General features: G+C 33.0%; 2 protein-coding genes across 9 annotated transcripts in view; one reads left to right on the forward strand and one right to left on the reverse strand.

Annotated features, from left to right (window-relative positions):
* LOC125048621 (G-protein coupled receptor Mth2-like) overlaps positions 1 to 19,198 on the forward strand; it is an 87,408-nt gene that overhangs the window by 51,855 nt on the left and 16,355 nt on the right. The window lies entirely within an intron of this gene.
* LOC125048614 (probable G-protein coupled receptor Mth-like 3) overlaps positions 3,116 to 19,198 on the reverse strand; it is an 86,854-nt gene continuing 70,771 nt past the window's right edge. The window contains exons 1-6 of one of the 7 annotated variants that reach the window (XM_047647372.1): positions 7,851 to 9,840; positions 7,446 to 7,635; positions 6,633 to 7,098; positions 5,776 to 6,028; positions 5,580 to 5,660; positions 3,116 to 5,464 (exon numbers count right to left, since the gene is read on the reverse strand). In XM_047647372.1, the coding sequence (XP_047503328.1) occupies positions 3,129 to 5,464; positions 5,580 to 5,660; positions 5,776 to 6,028 (2,670 nt within the window). In that variant the 5' untranslated portion in view covers positions 6,633 to 7,098; positions 7,446 to 7,635; positions 7,851 to 9,840 and the 3' untranslated portion in view covers positions 3,116 to 3,128. Of the gene's footprint in view, positions 5,465 to 5,538; positions 5,661 to 5,775; positions 6,029 to 6,632; positions 7,099 to 7,445; positions 7,652 to 7,850; positions 9,841 to 14,993; positions 15,151 to 15,570; positions 15,641 to 15,754; positions 16,008 to 16,700; positions 16,856 to 19,198 lie in introns of those variants that run through there. The other 6 variants (XM_047647375.1, XM_047647370.1, XM_047647373.1 and 3 more) reach the window with 6 other exon arrangements.

The raw sequence follows: 19,198 nt of genomic DNA on the forward strand, positions 1-19,198 counted from the left end.
TAGGCCGAGAGAAAAAGCCGGCGTAAAAAACTCTCGGTACTCTTTTAAAATAGCAAATCATCAAACAACACTTATTTTTTAAAAAAAATCGCAAATTAATTAGAAGTAGCCTGTCTAGCACTAGTCCCAGGCCCTTTTATCAACTACATAATCGGTAACTTTATAGAAAGCCTTTTTACACAGCTTTTCTTTAATAAATTTCTTAAATTGATTAAAAGGCAGAGATAAAAGAGCCTCTGGGATTTTATTAAAGAAGAGTATCCCTTTTCCCAAAAAAGATAATGACTAACTTTAGATAGTCTAGTACGGGGAAATTGCAGCCTGCGTTTGTTCCGTGTATTAACATTGTGCGTATGTTCTATTCTAGTAAACTTATCACTATTTTTGTATACATACATAATATTTTTTTATATCCTTCAATTAACTAACGAAAAACCTGGAACAACTGCTACTGTAAAATTATTTTATTAATACAGGAATGCATGTCAATTTTATTTATCTTCGAGGTAGTACGAAACTGATAAGGACAATTTAACGTTGAATTAAAAACTGTCGCATAAAACTACAGCAGTACAATTTACTTTGAACTTTAGTTTCTTTCTTCCAAATTGTCTGAACGCTGTCACGAAAAGAGATAGATGTGTAGGAACGTTATTTAAAACGGTGTAATGTTACTGTAAAAGCTCGAACTACGGTGAATCTTAAGATAAGTAAGTCTTAGGATTTACCGACATGAGTTGGTAAATGTAAGAATTTCTGAAAATACGACGATTTTTTCGAGCTTTTACCATTCGAATTCAGTATATGCTAGGTTTTACCACTGTCAGCTGGCTGGTAGACGTTGGTTTTAGGAATAAAACAATGAGTAATTCTTAATTATTTAGTTTAATGAACTATTAGACAAAACAGGTACATAGTAGATATTATAAAGGTATCATATGATAGTAATAAGTACAACCAACTTACTTAAATTATTTTGAAAAAAAAAAATCGTTTATGTCTAACAAGTAAATAAAATATACATAGGTTTTGTCTTAAAACATACAACAACTGAAATCATACATGTGAGGTCCTGTAGATATCCGACGAGGTAAAAACACAGACCAGTGTTGGTCCTACTAAGCTAGCGAATGTGGATGAATTTTGGTGCGAAAGTAGCACGTTCTCAAATTGAAATCGCTTTCATCAATCATCAAATGAATGACGCGTGTCAGGCACAGAAGGTCGGACACGTCGTCAAAAGAAAGCTATCAAAGTCAGACTGAAGCAACCAAATAAAGGTTGAAACGCAACTGGATTATTACACAAATCAAATTATAGATGTCTAAAAAGTCGATTGTGTAAGGGCCGATTTACATTATCTTAGTGTTTAGGAGAGTGCTTTAGTACAACTTGAAAGGCAAGTTCTTTAGCGTAGCGTTTACTAAAGCAAGTAGCGTTTACATGTTTCAACTAAAGTACTATCCTAAAGCACTCACCTAAACACTAAGATAATGTAAATCGGCCTTAAGGGAGCGTTCAAGTATTACGTCACGCAATTTTTCGAGATTATGGACCCCCCCATGACGCGCCGTAACGTTTTTCTACCGTACCCAAGTATAATAAAACGTTTCGTGACCACCTAGTGACTCTTTATACCTAAAAGTGGTTTATTATATGTGGTGTAAAGTACAGGAAAGTCGAAAATCATATTAACAATAACGCGTAGGTAATTCAATCCGCGCTACGCATCCTAACGTTTTACAAAAGGACAAAATTTGTCACGTAATACTTAAACGCAAACAGGCAAAATATTTCTATATTTGAAATGCCCATAAAAGGATTTATGGATTTATATTAATTAAAAGCATTTATCAAAAGTGTTAGTACATTGTGTGTAGTACATTATGAAAAGTGGTTACTATAACAATATTAAAACTTTTAGACGATCTAGCCGATATCATAGCTATTCTCTTATAAAAACTCAATGATATTGCACTGTTATAATAGTACACTTGTCTCTTTCCGTCAAATTGTATTTACACCATAATGGAAAGAGACAGAGTACTGTTTTTGTTAAAAATATTGTCTTTGCTACTTCAAAGATTTATTTGTAGTTTTCAATTTTATTTTTCCTTTTGTTCTGCAATAGTCTTTATTGCTTTGTAATAAGCTGTATTTTACAATACAGTTATTTAAGTCTCGCTTTGACGATCAAAACCAAGGCCGTAAAAGCTAAAATTATAACTTATATATGGTTTATTAAATAATTTACTCAAAAATTTTGTAATCATCACTCTGTTTGAGATAAATTATTGTATAAACCAAAAAATTACTCTACTTTGCTTGTCTCCAAGCTTAGAACATTAAATATTATCTAGTTTGACAGTTTTTGGCTCCGAAAAAAATATACCTGTAAAGCAGTCAGTGACAGGAATAATAATTAATTTAAATCTTACAACAAAATGAATTAACTTTGAAACATAACATACATAATATATAATAATTATTACATACAGATCTAACAACACCACGCTGCTCAGCAGTGGCTACTTCTAATTTTAACCAAACTACTATTAATGTACTTGATTGTTCATAACATCTAAAGGTATATATCTCACAGATATATTAGGAACATAAATTCAAATTACAACTATAATTGATGACTGTTATACTTACGTTACTGTCATAAGAATGTTATTAACTACTCTAATTCTAAGCCTCAATAATTTGGAATTACTTACATAGCAATATTGTGAGTTTTTGTTTTTTTCTTACGAAGGGGAAACCCTTTATAATGATTATTATCGGTAGTGTGGGATTTTTACCCAAAAAATACCCCTCGTCTTTACTCCTCGCGCATAGTGCAAAAAAGACTGGGCCTAAACCGCGTTTGAATCACTTCGTTCCAGTCTTTCTGAAATTGTTTCCATTAAAAAGCGCCGAGCGTAGGCTGCGATTTAATTTCAGTGTTCTTCTCTTAGTATCAAGTGGTTCACTAGGATTGCAGGGTTGAGAATCTTGCCTATAGTTGCTTCAGTGTTGGTTTGATGCTTTGATGGAGGAGCATCAATGGTTCAATGGAAGCTTGATTGCTCGACGTCGTCGGATTAGTCCGGGCAGTACTTGCACATTGAAGTATCGTAGGCTCACTTTCTGTCAATAACTTCATACATTACACCATATCTGCACCGAAACTCTAGCATCTTACTATGTAAGATTCTGAGGATAGGTTCTAGATCAGTATTCCAACCACGTTGGAGTCCATGCTCTAAAACTAAATTTAACAGTACCGAACACGCATGATCATCTAAATCTGGCCTTATATTAGATTCGATATTATTATAAGGCTGCGCTTTCTCATTCATTGATGAACAAATACTCAGTGCATTTCTGTTGAAGACTTCTGTTAATAATCTAGAAGCTAATGATTTGCAATCTTTCGATACTTGCTGACAGTAATTGAGGTATCCGGAGCTGACATAAACACCACTTTGGGGCATAAGTTCTACGAGTCCTGGCATATTTTTTCGATACTTCAATGTCCATCTTGTATCATCAGCATCATATTCCGGTGGTAGAACGAACCGGTACAACTTGCTGTTTTCCGGCGTTTTGTTAGCAACATTATTTCTATGTTGATCTTGATTACTAGAACTAGCACTCGCTGTTACTTTAGAGTGTGTTGCTTCAGGAGACCGTGGACCTTCATGTATTAAGTTGCTCGAAGAAGAGGCGCTGCTAGCTGTGGATCCCGCTGTGTTAAATTGTTCGACGGAACTTTTTTTATATGTCTCGGCAGTATCGAGCATTATACTCCGTAAGGTGTTGTACATATCAGTCGTATAACGCAAAACAGAGCCCATTTTAGCAAAGTTGTCCAACATTTGCTGCTCTAAAATAAATTTCGAATGCGTCTGGTGAATCGTTGTCGTAGAATTTTGGTCAGCTGTCGGTCTATCTGAAATTTCTTCATGATCCGTAACAGTTGTATGTTGTATTCTAGATGGTAGGTAGATTGGGCGAATAGGAATTTCTGTGTTTTGTCTGTCACCTGTTTCTGACGCTATGATATTCTGCGGGCTGGTTGTGAAGTCTACATTGTTATCTCCAGTCGATCGTGGACTCATTCTTGCGTCCAGTTGTGGATTATTCACAAGGCAGTCATTATGATTAGTTGATAATATTTGTAGTATTGTTTTCAGTAAATTAGTCGAAATAGCTGATGTCAAAGGCGGTGTCTTTGTGACTCCTTGGAACGAAGACTTTCTTTTTCTGTCTTTAGGCTTGATAGAGATGCCTGATTTTGGTCTCTGCTGTGAATTCACCTTATTTGGCTTCTGCATCTGTCTCTGTCGTGCAAGCTCGGGAGTCTGATACGTTGGATTTGAAAGGTGTGTTGGGTTTTGTCTAACTGATGGAGTCCTCATAATGATAGTTTCAGATGTAGGTCGATGATCGTAAGTGTTGCTCTCTGTAAAACCCCGAAGTATGTCTTGTTGAATTAATTGAGAGGTCATTCCGATGCTTCTGAGCGGAGCTGTTTGGTCTCTGCTATTTTCAGTGTGCGTTCCTATAACTCGTGAATCATTTTGAGATTGATTATGAGTTACCACTAGGGGTTGTTGTACTGAACGCGTCGACAATTGTCTGGTTTGGTCGATGGAATTCGATGGATTCTGTGCGCCAATGGCCAAATTTCTTTCCATTTTCATCTGAAATAATATCTTTTCAACTTGTTTTTGAATCAGTATTGAACGTCGATCTCTCCAACCCTTATAAGAGATAGGCAGTTTCCGACTTGGAACTTCATTGACGGGTTGTTTGTGATCGTCAACATTTGCAAGAGATCGAACATTATCAATCTGTGGTTGAAAGTTTGATAATGAACATCTGTCTGGAATATATTCTTGATGATTATACTGATTCGGCCGAGTGCTCTGTTTAGCTGAAGTAGAAGGTTTTGTTGCTGTCATTGATACATCCGTTGTGTTGCTAGAAGAGTAAGCTTGACTCATGCTATTATTATGATCGGGCTTCTTAACATGTGGAGAGTGATTTTCGTCATCAATATTGATGATTTGAGTACGACTATCAATGTTTGTTACGGGCGACCTTACAGCTTGTTCGGTTTGCTCAGTACGCTGAATTTTAGATCTTGATTGAGTTATTTCGTCAGCATTCGAAGCAACAGAAGATTCTTCTGTCTGAGAAAAATCCATTGATTGGTTATCCTGAACGATAACCACCTGTTTTATTTTTTGAGATCTAGCCACTACTTTGGCGTCATTAACAACCGCACTGGATGACGGAGCAGGTTTATCTTGTTTCAACCCTTTCGCATCAATTTCTTTCCTTGTTTCTGTGTTTGCTGGTCGCTTGATTGATGTTGGTAGAGGTTTCCGAAAATTATCATTGGATTTTGACAAATGGCTTTGATAGGCACTGCACAGCTTTTTATTGAAAGGAAGCTTTGGTTGCTTATCTAGAAATAAAAATTATTATTATTATTTGGAAAGCTTGGAATTTAAAATAAGTAGTATTCATAAATATATTTACAATGAAAATTATGAACACTGGTAAAATAATTTGATTCTCACTTGTTACTTTTGATTCTTTTTTAACCAAAGGTCCGCTATTATTTCTCTTAGCGATCCACAATTCTGCTGCATTGAAAGAATCTGAAAAAAAATATATCAATATTATTATCTCTTAATTTATAAGATTTTCGGAATCTGAATATACTTCAATAATGTAACGCACAATCTATTAACTAATACATTTACTTTAACTCACCTGATTTATGTTTGATAGTAGCCATATAATATCCCCACTTATCATTACGTCTCTCCTTCCTCTTCACGCGATCTCTTGTATCAGAAGGATCTTCGTCGTTAGGGTACGCAACAACGACCTTGTCATGCGTCTCATCACTTAATATCAGCCACGTATACGGCACGCATACGTAATCAGCAATACTTTCAAAAGGCAATAATTGTATGAATTGAATAACATAGAATTCTCGCTTATTATCACTTTCACGTGTCATCTGAAAAAATCAAAAACACTTCCGTAAACATCAAGTAATTTAATATTGTGAAAACAACACTAGTCTTGACTGATTACCAATCTACTCTCTAAAAATAAAAAAAGTATATTTTCACTAATTTGCAGTACATATTCACTTATTGTCACAGCTATAAGTATACCATGAGAAAATAGTGAATAATCAATGTTTAAACTGATGAAAAATAAAGTTTACTATTATAATTAGTGGGAATCATCATTAATGGAATCAGTGGAAACGACCAAAGGTTAAATAAGTGAAATCTATCGATACTTTAAAAAAGAAAAAATATTCAAAGAAATGAATAATATTATACAACCCATTTTTTTTATTGTATCTCTAATGATAATTATTCCATGAATTCAGTTAATAATAAGAATAAATTAATAATTTCAAAATATTTGAAAAATTAATGAAATAGTAAATACTGTAATTTTTCATTCGATATGTCAAATAATTGAACAAAAAATCATTATCGCACGACTCATAATGCGAAGCATCAGAATATGCTTTACGATCGAAAATATTTGTTTTATCATTAAAACAATTATATTTCAACGTTGGTGATAATCAAATTGACCCTTACCTTTTATTTCAGTTATGTATCTCTTGTAACAATGAATATTTCACGCGTTGTAGAGATAGCGAAGCGATTTTGCAACTAATTCCATACCACTTTGACCTTCATAATTATAATATACAACTGGATGAATGTATCGGTCCAATGGAGTGGCAAAACGTTTGATAATGCGTCAGGACGACGGTAGTAGGTATTTGAACTCAGTTCGTTATTTGGAAATACTCAGTAGAGATAACAATGAAGTAAATATAATACGTTATATGTACAGTAAATGTTGTATTAGCAGTATGTACTGGTCTATTGTTACTATAGATTTATTGCTAATAGGACTTTAAGACAAGAATAAAAGAGAACTCTCTTCATTCTGTCAAAGTCTTATAACCACAGGTGAGAGTGAACACGTAATTCTGAGAATCAATGTTTCTCACGTATTATACACTACCGCGATAACATGACAAAATACGTGCCGACCCTAAAATGATACAGGAGTGAATATAGTAGGTAAATGAAACAAAAAATAAAATGGAGTATAATAAACCAAACCAAAAGTTCAAATAGTAAGTTAAATTGTATACCGGAAATTATCCAAATCCAGAGAACCCCAATAATTAATTAATTAAGAGAAATCTACGAATAAAAGGAAAATGAAAAAAGAAAGAGAGACACCTTAAGATAGAAAACAAATCTTATTCTAGAATCATTATTCAGTTCCATAGTGCTTTAAAACTATGTGCAACTTATACTCCTTTTAAACCACAGCCTGTTAATTAAAGCTTGCGTTAGTCTTTCATTAGGCTGTTCCTAAACTTAAATCCGTACCTTGATGATATAAATCATTATTTTTAGTCTTCGTTTCATTTGTGTCCTTAAAGTTATTTTTACGTTTATCAGTCTTTATATAACAGTAGTTGTTCTTTTTTAATCCATGTTTATGTTTCTTCGACTTCCAACACCGGTCCGGACCGTACTTCTTAATTCTGTATCTCTTCTGTGAACTTTCTCTTTGATCCTATGTAAATCACCAACTGGTTTAAAACATGACATAGTATATAGCTAAGCAATGGATAAAGAAACACATAAATTAACCTGTAACATTATGGATCTAAGTAGAGGGTTTACTTATAAATAAAGCTTAGTTAACTACTCAGTCGATAAAGTGTCACAAAGGCAAGTAAGTAGATCTATAAGAATCTGCAATATCCAGTCTTAGAAATAGTAAATTACCTGTTCTTTAGTAGCCGGAAAATTTTCTTCTTGCACACGAAGAGAATGAAGATAATCACCCACCTTTGTGGACATTGTAGCTGTGAACTTCCATATGCTGTTAGCCTTAGGATACAAAGCGCTGATCACTTCTAGCACCCAGTTAATACCCATTACTATGAAGAGCTAAACATACAGCAGCAACCTGGAAGAATAAATGGTTTATTATATAATTAACGTTATTATTGTTTCGTCGGTTACTATCGGACTGAATGAAATAAAAAAAATTAAGCTAACTCATTTTTGTATTAATAAGTAAAAACTAGAAAACCAACATAATATTACTCCTCATGTGTTTCAATGTAAACTGTGACCACGTCTACAGTAATCTTTATTTATTCCTTTATTTATTAGCAATGTTTAAATGTTCTTTTTTTCTATTTCTCAAAAAGGCTTGACTTTTCACTAAAGCAAAAAAAAGTAAAATCATTATTATTACTAGGGCATTATTATTTTAAATTTTAATTATAAATGATACCTCTGTTAGTCTTTATTGTTTTTGTCGTGTGTACTGTGTAGTACTCTCCCTGGACTACAGCCTTGCGATTCTGTAACTCACTTTTCGAACTCACACAGCGGTTTTCGCATCGGCGGTCGCTCTCAAATCAGTCGTGAAGCAGTCATTTTATGAATTGGCATTCTGATAAACAATAAACTACAAGCTCCCACCTTTTAGCAGTCTTTTCCTTTATTTCTTGAATTTTTACGCAGTTAAGATGAAAAGTAAAAATACCATGTGACATCTCTTCTCAACGCCAAAGGATCAAGCCGCTCGGAAAGGGATTGGTCGTTGACGATTCGCAATAGAGCAAGGAAATGTGGTGTACAGTGTACACTGTACATTGCTACAGGAAGTAAACTTTTTAAATTTGTTTTAATTTTCTGTTTATACATTTTTTAATATTATTACTATGTAGTAAAATACTGTTTATTTATGTATTGGAAATATAAGAACATTAAATACTACTACAATACGGTATTCCTATATAACCGAATACCGGCGCCTTATATTATTTAAAAAAATATATATATATTAGTGATACCGATATCCAATCAAAAGCATACAATAAAATTTAAAAAATAAATCCGTTTCAACAAAAACTGAAAAAGGTTATTAAATTAATTACACAGTAAACCTTTGTATTTTATTTCACCAAATAAGCGAACGAAGTAATCGGTAGAATTGTTACTCGCTAGTGCCCCCTGTGTTTACTGGTGCGAACTATCGCTCATCAAAGTTTTGCTCACCAAATGATATTCAATGATTCCGCCTACATAATAATATAATATATAAACGTATATAATAGCCACAATATGATATGTATATATACGCTATAACTTGTATTGTTTGGAGCTGTGTCTCTCGCTTTGTCGATTCCGCTCCCTTCATTGCTCTATCTCCATTGCAACTTCTATTGATTTATATCATTGCTAGGTAATTAGATATGTTGCATTGGATTAATTATACGTGTACACAGTGGACAGTTTCCATTACGTTCTTCGTTCGCTTAGTACATTGTGTAAAATAAACATTTTTTTTAGTTCTATCAGTTATGTTTATTTACTAGACAGATTTCTTCACTTGTGAGATCTGCAATTTCTTTAACTGAAACTTTCAATGCTCATTACAATTTTTTTCATATCAATTATTATTAATTTTTGTAAGAAAGACACGGGAATGTTATAATGATTGCACATTGAAAGTTACAATGAATATTAGCTAGAATAATTACATGGACGAAAGGTGCATGCCAATTCGTTGGAATTTTGAATCTGTGCAAGTCAAAACAATCCTGTAATTAAATTTCAAATCTAGATCTAAAAATGAAATTCTGTGAAGCGCCCAGCGGAGCCCAGTTGTAAATAAATTTATATCTACACTGAGAAAAAAGTATTTTGATAATCACAATACTTGGTATTTTCATAATCAAAATACCATTTTTGTAATGGGTTTAACCTATTGACGCTCATGTCATAAATTTCCCGGAAGGATTTCACTTATATCATGATTACGTGATATACATATATATGTTACCGTAAAATTGTAAACACCGTTAGATTGTATTCTATCTCGCGAGATTGTAAACTGTCGAAATATTGTGAACCTCAACGAACTGCTTACAATTTAAAGTATTATTATTCGGTAGATTGTAATCTATCGAAGTGAAACCGTCAAATTGTGAAACGGATCGCACCTCGCGCGCTGAATAGAACAGAATATGCCCCGCGCCACCATATTTGTTTGTTTGTTGTCGAATGTAAATTGATGTCGTGTTGAAAGTAACTCACAGCTTTAGAATTAGTTTTATGAAATTATTGGGAAGTAAAATTAATCTGTGATTGACCAAAGAAGTTTGAATGATAACTAAGTTAGTGTTGGAAATGAAATGAAAGAAAATTTAACTAATTTTTCAATTTTAATTTGTGTTTGAAGAGAAAATATTGTTACGTTTCTGATTTTTTTATTTTGATATATTTTTTTTTATCATGTGATATCAGAATTATTGATAACCTACTAAGTAATAAATACTAATTTTTGAAGTGCATTCATTTTATTTGACCGATACCCTTGTTTCATTCCTAACTCTATGGACATGTAACGGTCTACTATAAAGCCGACCAATCAGCGCGCGAGGTGCGTACCGTTTCACAATTTGAGGATTTCACTTCGATAGATTATAATCTACCGAATAATAATACGTTAAATTGTAAGCAGTACGTTGAGTTCACAATCTTTCGACAGTTTATAATCTCGCGAGATAGATTACAATCTAACGGTATTTACAATTTTACGTTAACATATTAAATATAGTATATGAATCACATATGACTTACATCTTACGCAAAACTTAAATTCACGTGATGTCATAATTATGTTAATGGATTAACTGGGTACGATATCAGATAATATAATATACCGATGTAAAATTTTTATAAGGAAAATGTTTATATGTACATAAACAAACACGCAATGTTTCCTTTATTACGGAGCTGCGAACATTTTCCGCTAATTAAATTAAGTTTCATTGCCAAGAATAATAATTAATCAAAACTCACCGAACTTAATGGTAATTCGAGACTATAGTAGTCACGAGGACTAGAGGATTACTAATAGAATATTTTGACAAAATTGAGCTATTGCGCAGTAAATTACTTGCTGATTTACATCATAGATATTCCCCAACGGAAATAAGAGAGAAAACAATCTTGCTTCAAAAACATACTAAAACTTCTAGAAACAAAATTAATGAGTCGATTCTAATCTTGTTTGGCGGGTTTTCAATGGCTAGCTACCAAGTTTTCATGTACTTTCTATTTGAGGTTAATTAATCGATACAGAACTTTTTTTATCATTGGTATAGATCGTGTAGCTCTAATTTATTACGCCGTTGCTTTGTTTGGCTCGGAACTTCGCTTGAACTCGAATTGTGGTTAATTTATCAGAATTTTCGTGTCGATATTGTTTCAAGCAAATTATGCGCACTTAGGGCACTTAGGGCCACTAAGGGCCTCTTGAATAGAGTGATGCATCGCGTACAGCGGAAGAATTTATTACACATGCCACCGTAGTACAGTTATATATGCGAGTTTCGCGTGTATCAGGGGCCTCGCAAAACGTTTGTTTCGGCACATGCTGATGCTATTAATAGAACTGTTTTTGTTCGCTGATACTCATTTTGTAAATAAATAAAAAAGATGCAATAACACACATTTTATCCACCAAAACAATACACTTCTCATTTTTTTTTTAATTTTTTAAACTCATAAATTACATATAAATACATGATATAGATACTGGGCTCTCTCCGTTGGAAGTCTTATAAGCCAGGTAAAAGCTAAAGTTATAATTTATATTATATGGTTTATTAAATAATTTACTCAAAAATTTTGTAATTATCACTCTGTTTGTGATAAATTATTGTATAAACTAAATAATTACTCTACTTTGCTTGTCTCCAAGCTTAGAACAATATTTTCTAGTTCGACAGTTTTTGGCTCCGAAAAACATTACTTGTAAAACAGTCAGTGACAGGAATAATAATAATACAGATTTAACAACACCACGCTGCTTAGCAGTAGTTACTTCTAATTTTAACCAAACTACTATTAATCTATTTGATTGTATATCTCTGTATATCTCACAGAAATATTAAAATAAAAATAACCAGTGATTCCGAAATAATATCATAAGAATGTTATTAATTACTCCAATTTTCAAATACTAAGCCTCAATAATATGTAATTACTGAACGGCTTTACTTACATAGTAATATTGTAAGTTTTTGAAGTGAAACTTCTTTATCGGGGTTGGAAAAAAATTTAGTGTAACATTTTTTCGTTACGCGTCACGTTTTTCGGTTACGCGCCATGTTCCTTTTTGAAGTCAAACTTCTTTATCGGCGTTGGAACAAAATTTACTGTTACATTATTTGTTATTTTTTATTTATTATTTATTGAAGTGAAACTTCTTTATCGGGGTTGGAAAAAATTTAGTGTAACATTTTTTCGTTACGCGTCACGTTTTTCGGTTACGCGCCATGTTCCTTTTTGAAGACATACTTCTTTATCGGCGTTGGAAAAAAATTTACCGTCACATTATTTATTATTTATTATTCGACACTTAATATTTTAATGACAATTAAATTCATTACATTCCTAACATATCTTCCTTTTTCCGTCCCTCTAAGTATTGGAAATCTAAACTTTAAGATTTGTATAAATATGAACAACACTTCAAGATTAGTTTGCCACTGAAGTTTCACTTCTGACATGTGTACTTTGTACACACACACTTTTTATTTATTATTTATTATTCGACACTTAATATTTTAATGACACTTATATTTATTAAATTCCTAACATATCTTCCTTTTTCCGTCCCTCTAAGTATCGGAAATCTAAACTTTTAGATTTGTATAAATATGAACAACACTTCAAGATTAGTTTGCCACTGAAGTTTCACTTCTGGCATGTGTACTTTGTACACACACTTTTTTTTTTACGAAGGGGAAAACCTTTTTAAAGGCCGATTTACATTATCTTAGTGTTTAGGAGAGTGCTTTAGGATAGTACTTAAGTTGAAACATGTAAACGCTACTTGCTTTAGTAAACGCTACGCTAAAGAACTTGCCTTTCAAGTTATACTAAAGCACTCTCCTAAACACTAAGATAATGTAAATCGGCCCTAAGACTCGGTAGTGTGGGATTTTTACCCACAAAAAAAACCCCTCGTCTTTACTCCTCGCGCATATTGCAAAAAAGACTGGGCCTAAACCGCGTTAGCATCACTTCGTTCCAGTCTTTCTGAATTTTTTTTCATTCCAGTGTTCTTCTCTTTGTATCAAGTGGTTCACTAGGATTGCAGGGTTGAGAATCTTGCCTATAGTTGCTTCAGTGTTGGTTTGATGCTTTGATGGAGGAGCATCAATGGTTCAATGGAAGCTTGATTGCTCGACGTCGTCGGATTAGTCCGGGCAGTACTTTTACAATGAAGTATCGTTAACTTCAACCATTACACCATATTTGAACCGAATATCTAGCATCTTACTGTGTAAGGTTCTGAGGATAGGTTCTAGATCAGTATTCCAACCACGTTGGAGTCCATACTCTAAAACTAAAGTTAACAGTAACGAACACGCATGATCATCTAAATCTGGCCTTATAGTACAGTCGACGTTATTAGAAGCCTGCGCTTTCTCACTCATTGATGAACAAACACTCAGTGCTTTTCTCTTGAAGACTGATGGTAATAATCTACGAGCTAATGATTTGCAATCTTTCGATACTAGTTGACAGTATTTGAGGTCTCCGTAGCTGACGTAAACACCACTTTGGGGCATAAGTTCTACGAGTCCTGGCAGATTTGTTCGATACTTCAATGTCCATCTTGTATCATAAGCATCATATTCCGGTGGTAGAATGAACCGGTACAACATGTTGTTTTTCGGCGTTTTGTTAGCAATATCATTTTTATGTTGATCTTGATTACTAGAACTAGCACTCGCTGTTATTTTAGAGTGTGTTGCTTCAGGAGACCGTGGACCTTTATGTGTTAAGTTGCTCCAAGGAGAGGCACTGCTAGCTGTGTATCCCGCTGTGTTAAATTGTTCGACGGAACCCAATAACTTTTTATATATAAGGCAGTATCGAGGATTGAACTCCGTAAGGTGTTGTAAATATCAGTCGTATAACGCAAAGTAGAGCCCATTTTAGTAAAGAGGATAGCAAAGTTGTCCAACATTTGCTGCTCTAAAATAAATTTCGAATGCGTCTGGTTATTCTTTGACGTAGAGTTTTGGTCAGCTGTCGGTCTATCTGCAGAATCATGTCTCGGATCATTAGCAGTGCCATAAACGCTGTCCGTTGTCTCAACAGGTGATTCATCTGCAGACATCTCGCGATCTGAAATTTCTTCATGATCCGAAACAGCATCGGAATCTGAAGTTACTACATGATACGGTAACAGAGTTTCTTTTTCAATGTACTCGTCTATTTGACTCACATTCTCCATGACGTTTAGATGACTTCCGGTCACAGATGACCTAGCAGTGTCATCCATAAAGTGTACTTGTTTTGGCTTTGAATTAATTTGTGGTGATTGGTTAACCAACTGTTCCTGCGTGCATAAACTTTGATATCCGTTTTCATGGCCTGTTGTACGATGTATCTATCTAGATGTTGTATGTTGTATATATCTAGATGCTTGGTAGATTGGGCGAATAGTAATTTGTGTTTTGCCTATCACTTGTTTCTGACGCTATGATATTCTGCGGGCTGGTTGTGAAGTCTACATTGTTATCTCCAGTAGATCGTGGACTCGTTCTTGCTTCCAGTTGTGTATTATTCAGAAGGCAGTTATTATGATTAGTTGATAATGTTTGTCGTACTGATTTCAGTAAATTTGTCAAAATAGATGACAAAAGCTGTGTCTTTGTGACTCCTTGGAGAGAAGAATTTCGTTTTCTCTCTTTAGGCTTAATAGAGATGCCTATACGTAGTTTTGGTCTCTGCTGTGAATCTTCTTCTGTCTGAAAGCATTCCATTGATTGGTTATCGTCATTAACAACCGCACTGGATGACGGAGCAGATTTATCTAGTTTCAACCGTTTCTCATCAATTTCTTTCTTTGTTTCTGTGTTTGCTGGTCGCTTGATTGTTGTTGGTAGAGGTTTCCGAAAATTATCATTGGATTTCGACAAATTTTGATAGGCTTGATAGGCACTGCGCAGTTTCTTATTGAAAGGAAGCTTTGGTTGCTTATCTAGAAATAAAAATTCTTTTTATTATTTGGAAAGCTTGTAATTTAAAATAAGTAGTATTCAAAAATGTATTTACAATGATTATTTTTCCGACCCAAATATCGGCCAATAGAATTGCACCATTCGACGTCACGTGGTACAACCTACATGGTATTATACTGAAAATTTTTTGTGAAAATTTTCTCTGGTCGTTGCTTCAAGAAAAGTATTAAGTAGTTGTTTTATTCATTATGAAATTTTTATTTGTTAACTGTACATTTCGTCTCATGGTGCAATTCTATTGGCCGACATTTGGGTCGGAAAAATAATCCCCCGAATACCACTCGAGCTTCAAAATTATCGGGTATTTCCCGATAATTTTGAAGCTCTTGTGGTATTACATATGAAAATTGTGAAAACTGATAAAATAATTTGATTCTCACCTGTTACTTTTTTACAAAGGTCCGTAATCATTTCTCGTAGCGATCCAAAATTCTGCATCATCGTAAGAATCTGAAAAAAAAATATCAATATTATTATCTCTTAATTTATAAGATTTTCGGAATCTGAATATACTTCAATGATGTAACTCACAATCTATTAACTAATACATTTACTTAAACGCACCTGATTTATATTTGACAATAGCCATATAAGATCTCCACCCATCATTGTATCTCTCCTTCCTCTTCACGCGATCTCTTGTATCAAAAGGATCTTCGTCTTTAGGGTACGGAACAACGACTTTGTCACAGTACGTCGCATGAACTACTTTCAGCCACGTATACGGCACACATACGTAATCATCAATACCTTCAAAAGGCAATTCTATGAATTGAACAACATAGAATTCTCGCTTATTATCACTTTCACGTGTCATCTGAAAATATCGAAAACACTTTCGTAAACATCTAGTAATTTAATATTGTGAAAACAAAACTAGTCTTGACTGATTACCAATCTACTCTCTAAAAATAAAATAGTGGATTTTCACTAATTTGCAGTACATATTCACTTATTGTCACAGCTAGTATACAATGAGAAAATAGTGAATAATCACTATTTGAACTGATGAAAAGCAAAGTTTACTATTAAAATTAGTGGGAATCATCTTTAATGGAATCAGTAGAAACGACCAAAGGTTAAAAGGTTAGTGAATTCTATCGATACTTTAATAAAAAAAATATTCAAAGAAATGAATAATATATATTATTTATTGTATCACTAACGATAATTATTCCATGAATTCAGTTACTGTTATTATAATTTTCAATACTGAAAGAATAGCAACGAAATATAATTAATAATTTAATAATATTTGAAAAATAATGAAATAGTGAATACCTACTGTAATTTTTCATTCGAAATATCTAATAATTGAACAAAATTTTTGAACATTAAATAATTGAACATGATGCGAAGCATCAATGAGTGCTTTACGATCGAAAAATTTGTTTTATGATTATTAGCTTCAACGTAAAAATGAAGATAAGATGATTTAGGTAAAGATAAATTGTAATTATCATTAAAACAATTGTATTGCAACGTCGGTAATAATCAAATTGACCCTTACCTTTTATTTCAGTTATATATCTCTTGTAACAATGAAAATTGTTCGTCACACCTGTCGCGCGTTGTAGAGTTAGCGAAGCGATTCTGCAACTAATTCCCCGCCACTTTGACCATAATGATTATAATATACAACTGGTTGAACGTATTGGTCCAATGGAGTGGCCAAACGTTTGATATTGCGTCAGCACGTCGGTAGTAGGGATTTGAACTCAGTTTGTTATTTCGAAATAATCAGTAGAGATACATAACAATAAAGTAAATATAATACGTTACATGTTCAGTACATGTTGACTTAATTATAATGCTGTTTTGATTTGATTATTTGGTTAGATCTTCCGAGAAATTTAATTAATGATATACTAGTGTATTTGAATCAAGTAATTTTTTTATTGAGGCTATACTGTACCTGTATTATTAAAATTCTTACTCCAACTCACGAAACGCAAAGTAAGTTTTTAACGCATCGAATTAAGAAATAAACTTTGTGGGCGTTCGAAGATGGTTAAATGAGTTTAGTCAAACACCAACCCCAAAACAATTATATTTTTTCGCGAAACCGAATCTAGGTTGTTGCAACTCTTTAAAATAAATAAAAATGTCTGAGATTTGAGAACCCTTTAAGTAAAAAATATATGTGTTAATCAGGAGGTGGTGAAGATAAATTAGTTCGATTGAAAATTCAAATTCAAAGTCAAGATCGATAATTGTCATCCTTCTTTGACTGACGCCGATTTGCGCGGACAATGGTATTTCATTAAAACGTAGGAATTAAAATAAAATGTTATCTTATAAACTTACTAATCTTGAGATTATATTTATTATATAACTAGCTGACCGGGCAAACGTCGTTTTGCCATGGATATCATTTATAATAATGATATAAATCATGAAAATTAGGGGTTGTATGTATTTTTTAATGCTGTATCATAAAAAAACAAAAACAAAAAAAATATCTAAAAATTCAAACAAAATAATTTAGGGGTGGACTACCCTTAACATTTAGAGTGATGACAAATAGTTGTTGTCCGATTCTCAGACATACCCAATATGCACACAAAATTTCATGAGAATCGGTCTAGCCGTTTCGGAGGAGTTTAACTACAAACACCGCGACACGAGAATTTTATATATTAGAAGTAGAAATAGAGGTATAGCTTCTTAAATTTTTTTTATTTCAACATACCTCTCCAATATTCTAGCAATAATCTGTCAATTCAAGCAAATAAATATTTTGTTCCTTCTCTTATACTTCTAGCTATCCTCTATAAACCCTTGTTTACGGTACGTATCGATACAATGAGTTTAAAATGACACGGTAATTAAATGACATTCCCCTTATTACTCATAACCAGTGTCTTATACATAACAGTAATTAGTAAAGTGTATTAGAATTTAGATAGGACATACAATCTTCCGTTACGAGTCATTATCGCTAGTATTATTAAAGATCTGTTGATACACAGACGTACGAGATCTTTGATAAAAGAGGTCCGTGTTTATTATTAATTGTGCTTGTGCTTGTAATATGTAAGGGAATTTGAAATGATGTTATCGTCTAATAAAATCAATACCTAAAAATGTATAAAATACCACAGGTATTCCCAATAAACCTACTGCAGTTTGTATGTTTAAAAATAAATAGGTACGCGTGTCGAAAGTTTCGCCACCTCGCCAGCAGTGTGACCAGATTTAGTAGATTTCTACTTTTTTGGTAGATTTTGAGGTACTGTCAACAGAATTTAGTATGTAAAAATTATTTGGTATATTTTAGTAGAATTCACGCTTTTTAGTTATTCTAGTACTTTTTTTGGCATATCGAATAAAAGCGAGGTATTCCTCTTTCATTGATTGGATTATAACTATTTAATATTTATTCTTTTCGTTACCATTCGTGCCGTGAGCATAGAGTGTGATGTGGGAATTCCTTTATTGAGAATTTATATAATCAAGTTTAAAATGAAACATAAATATTACATATACACAAGGATATCGCAATGAATAGGAGCAAGATCCCTTATTTTAAGTTGGTTATGTAAATCTACAAAATTTTACGTTATTTTTCAAAGTGATTCATAAAATTGAAACAAACATACAAAACATGATGAGTTCCATTTTGAGTTGCTTTATGAAGATAAATTATATAAAAACTACTCCGCTTTAGTCAATAGATCTGACAGAAGTATGTTCAAGTTAATGGACTCAAAATTGCTTTATGACAATGTTACCCAACATAAAGACGAAAAATCTTTACTTTAAGTATCATTTTATACATTTTTGTTTAATTATATTTTTATTGAGAATTTAATAAAAAAAACTTGGTTTCTTTTAAATTTAATTCTTATTTTTATTATTCTATCGTTTTATAAAGAAAACTTTCATGTTTTACGTTGTAACACAACAGCAAAAAAATATAATAGATTTTCTCGTTCCTTTCGGTAGAATTCAGTAGTTTTTAACCTCCACAAGCAGTAGATTCGTCAATTAAAATCTGGTCACACT

The sequence above is a fragment of the Pieris napi genome, chromosome 4, assembly GCF_905475465.1.
Source record: "Pieris napi chromosome 4, ilPieNapi1.2, whole genome shotgun sequence".
NCBI classification, from domain to species: domain Eukaryota; kingdom Metazoa; phylum Arthropoda; class Insecta; order Lepidoptera; family Pieridae; genus Pieris; species Pieris napi.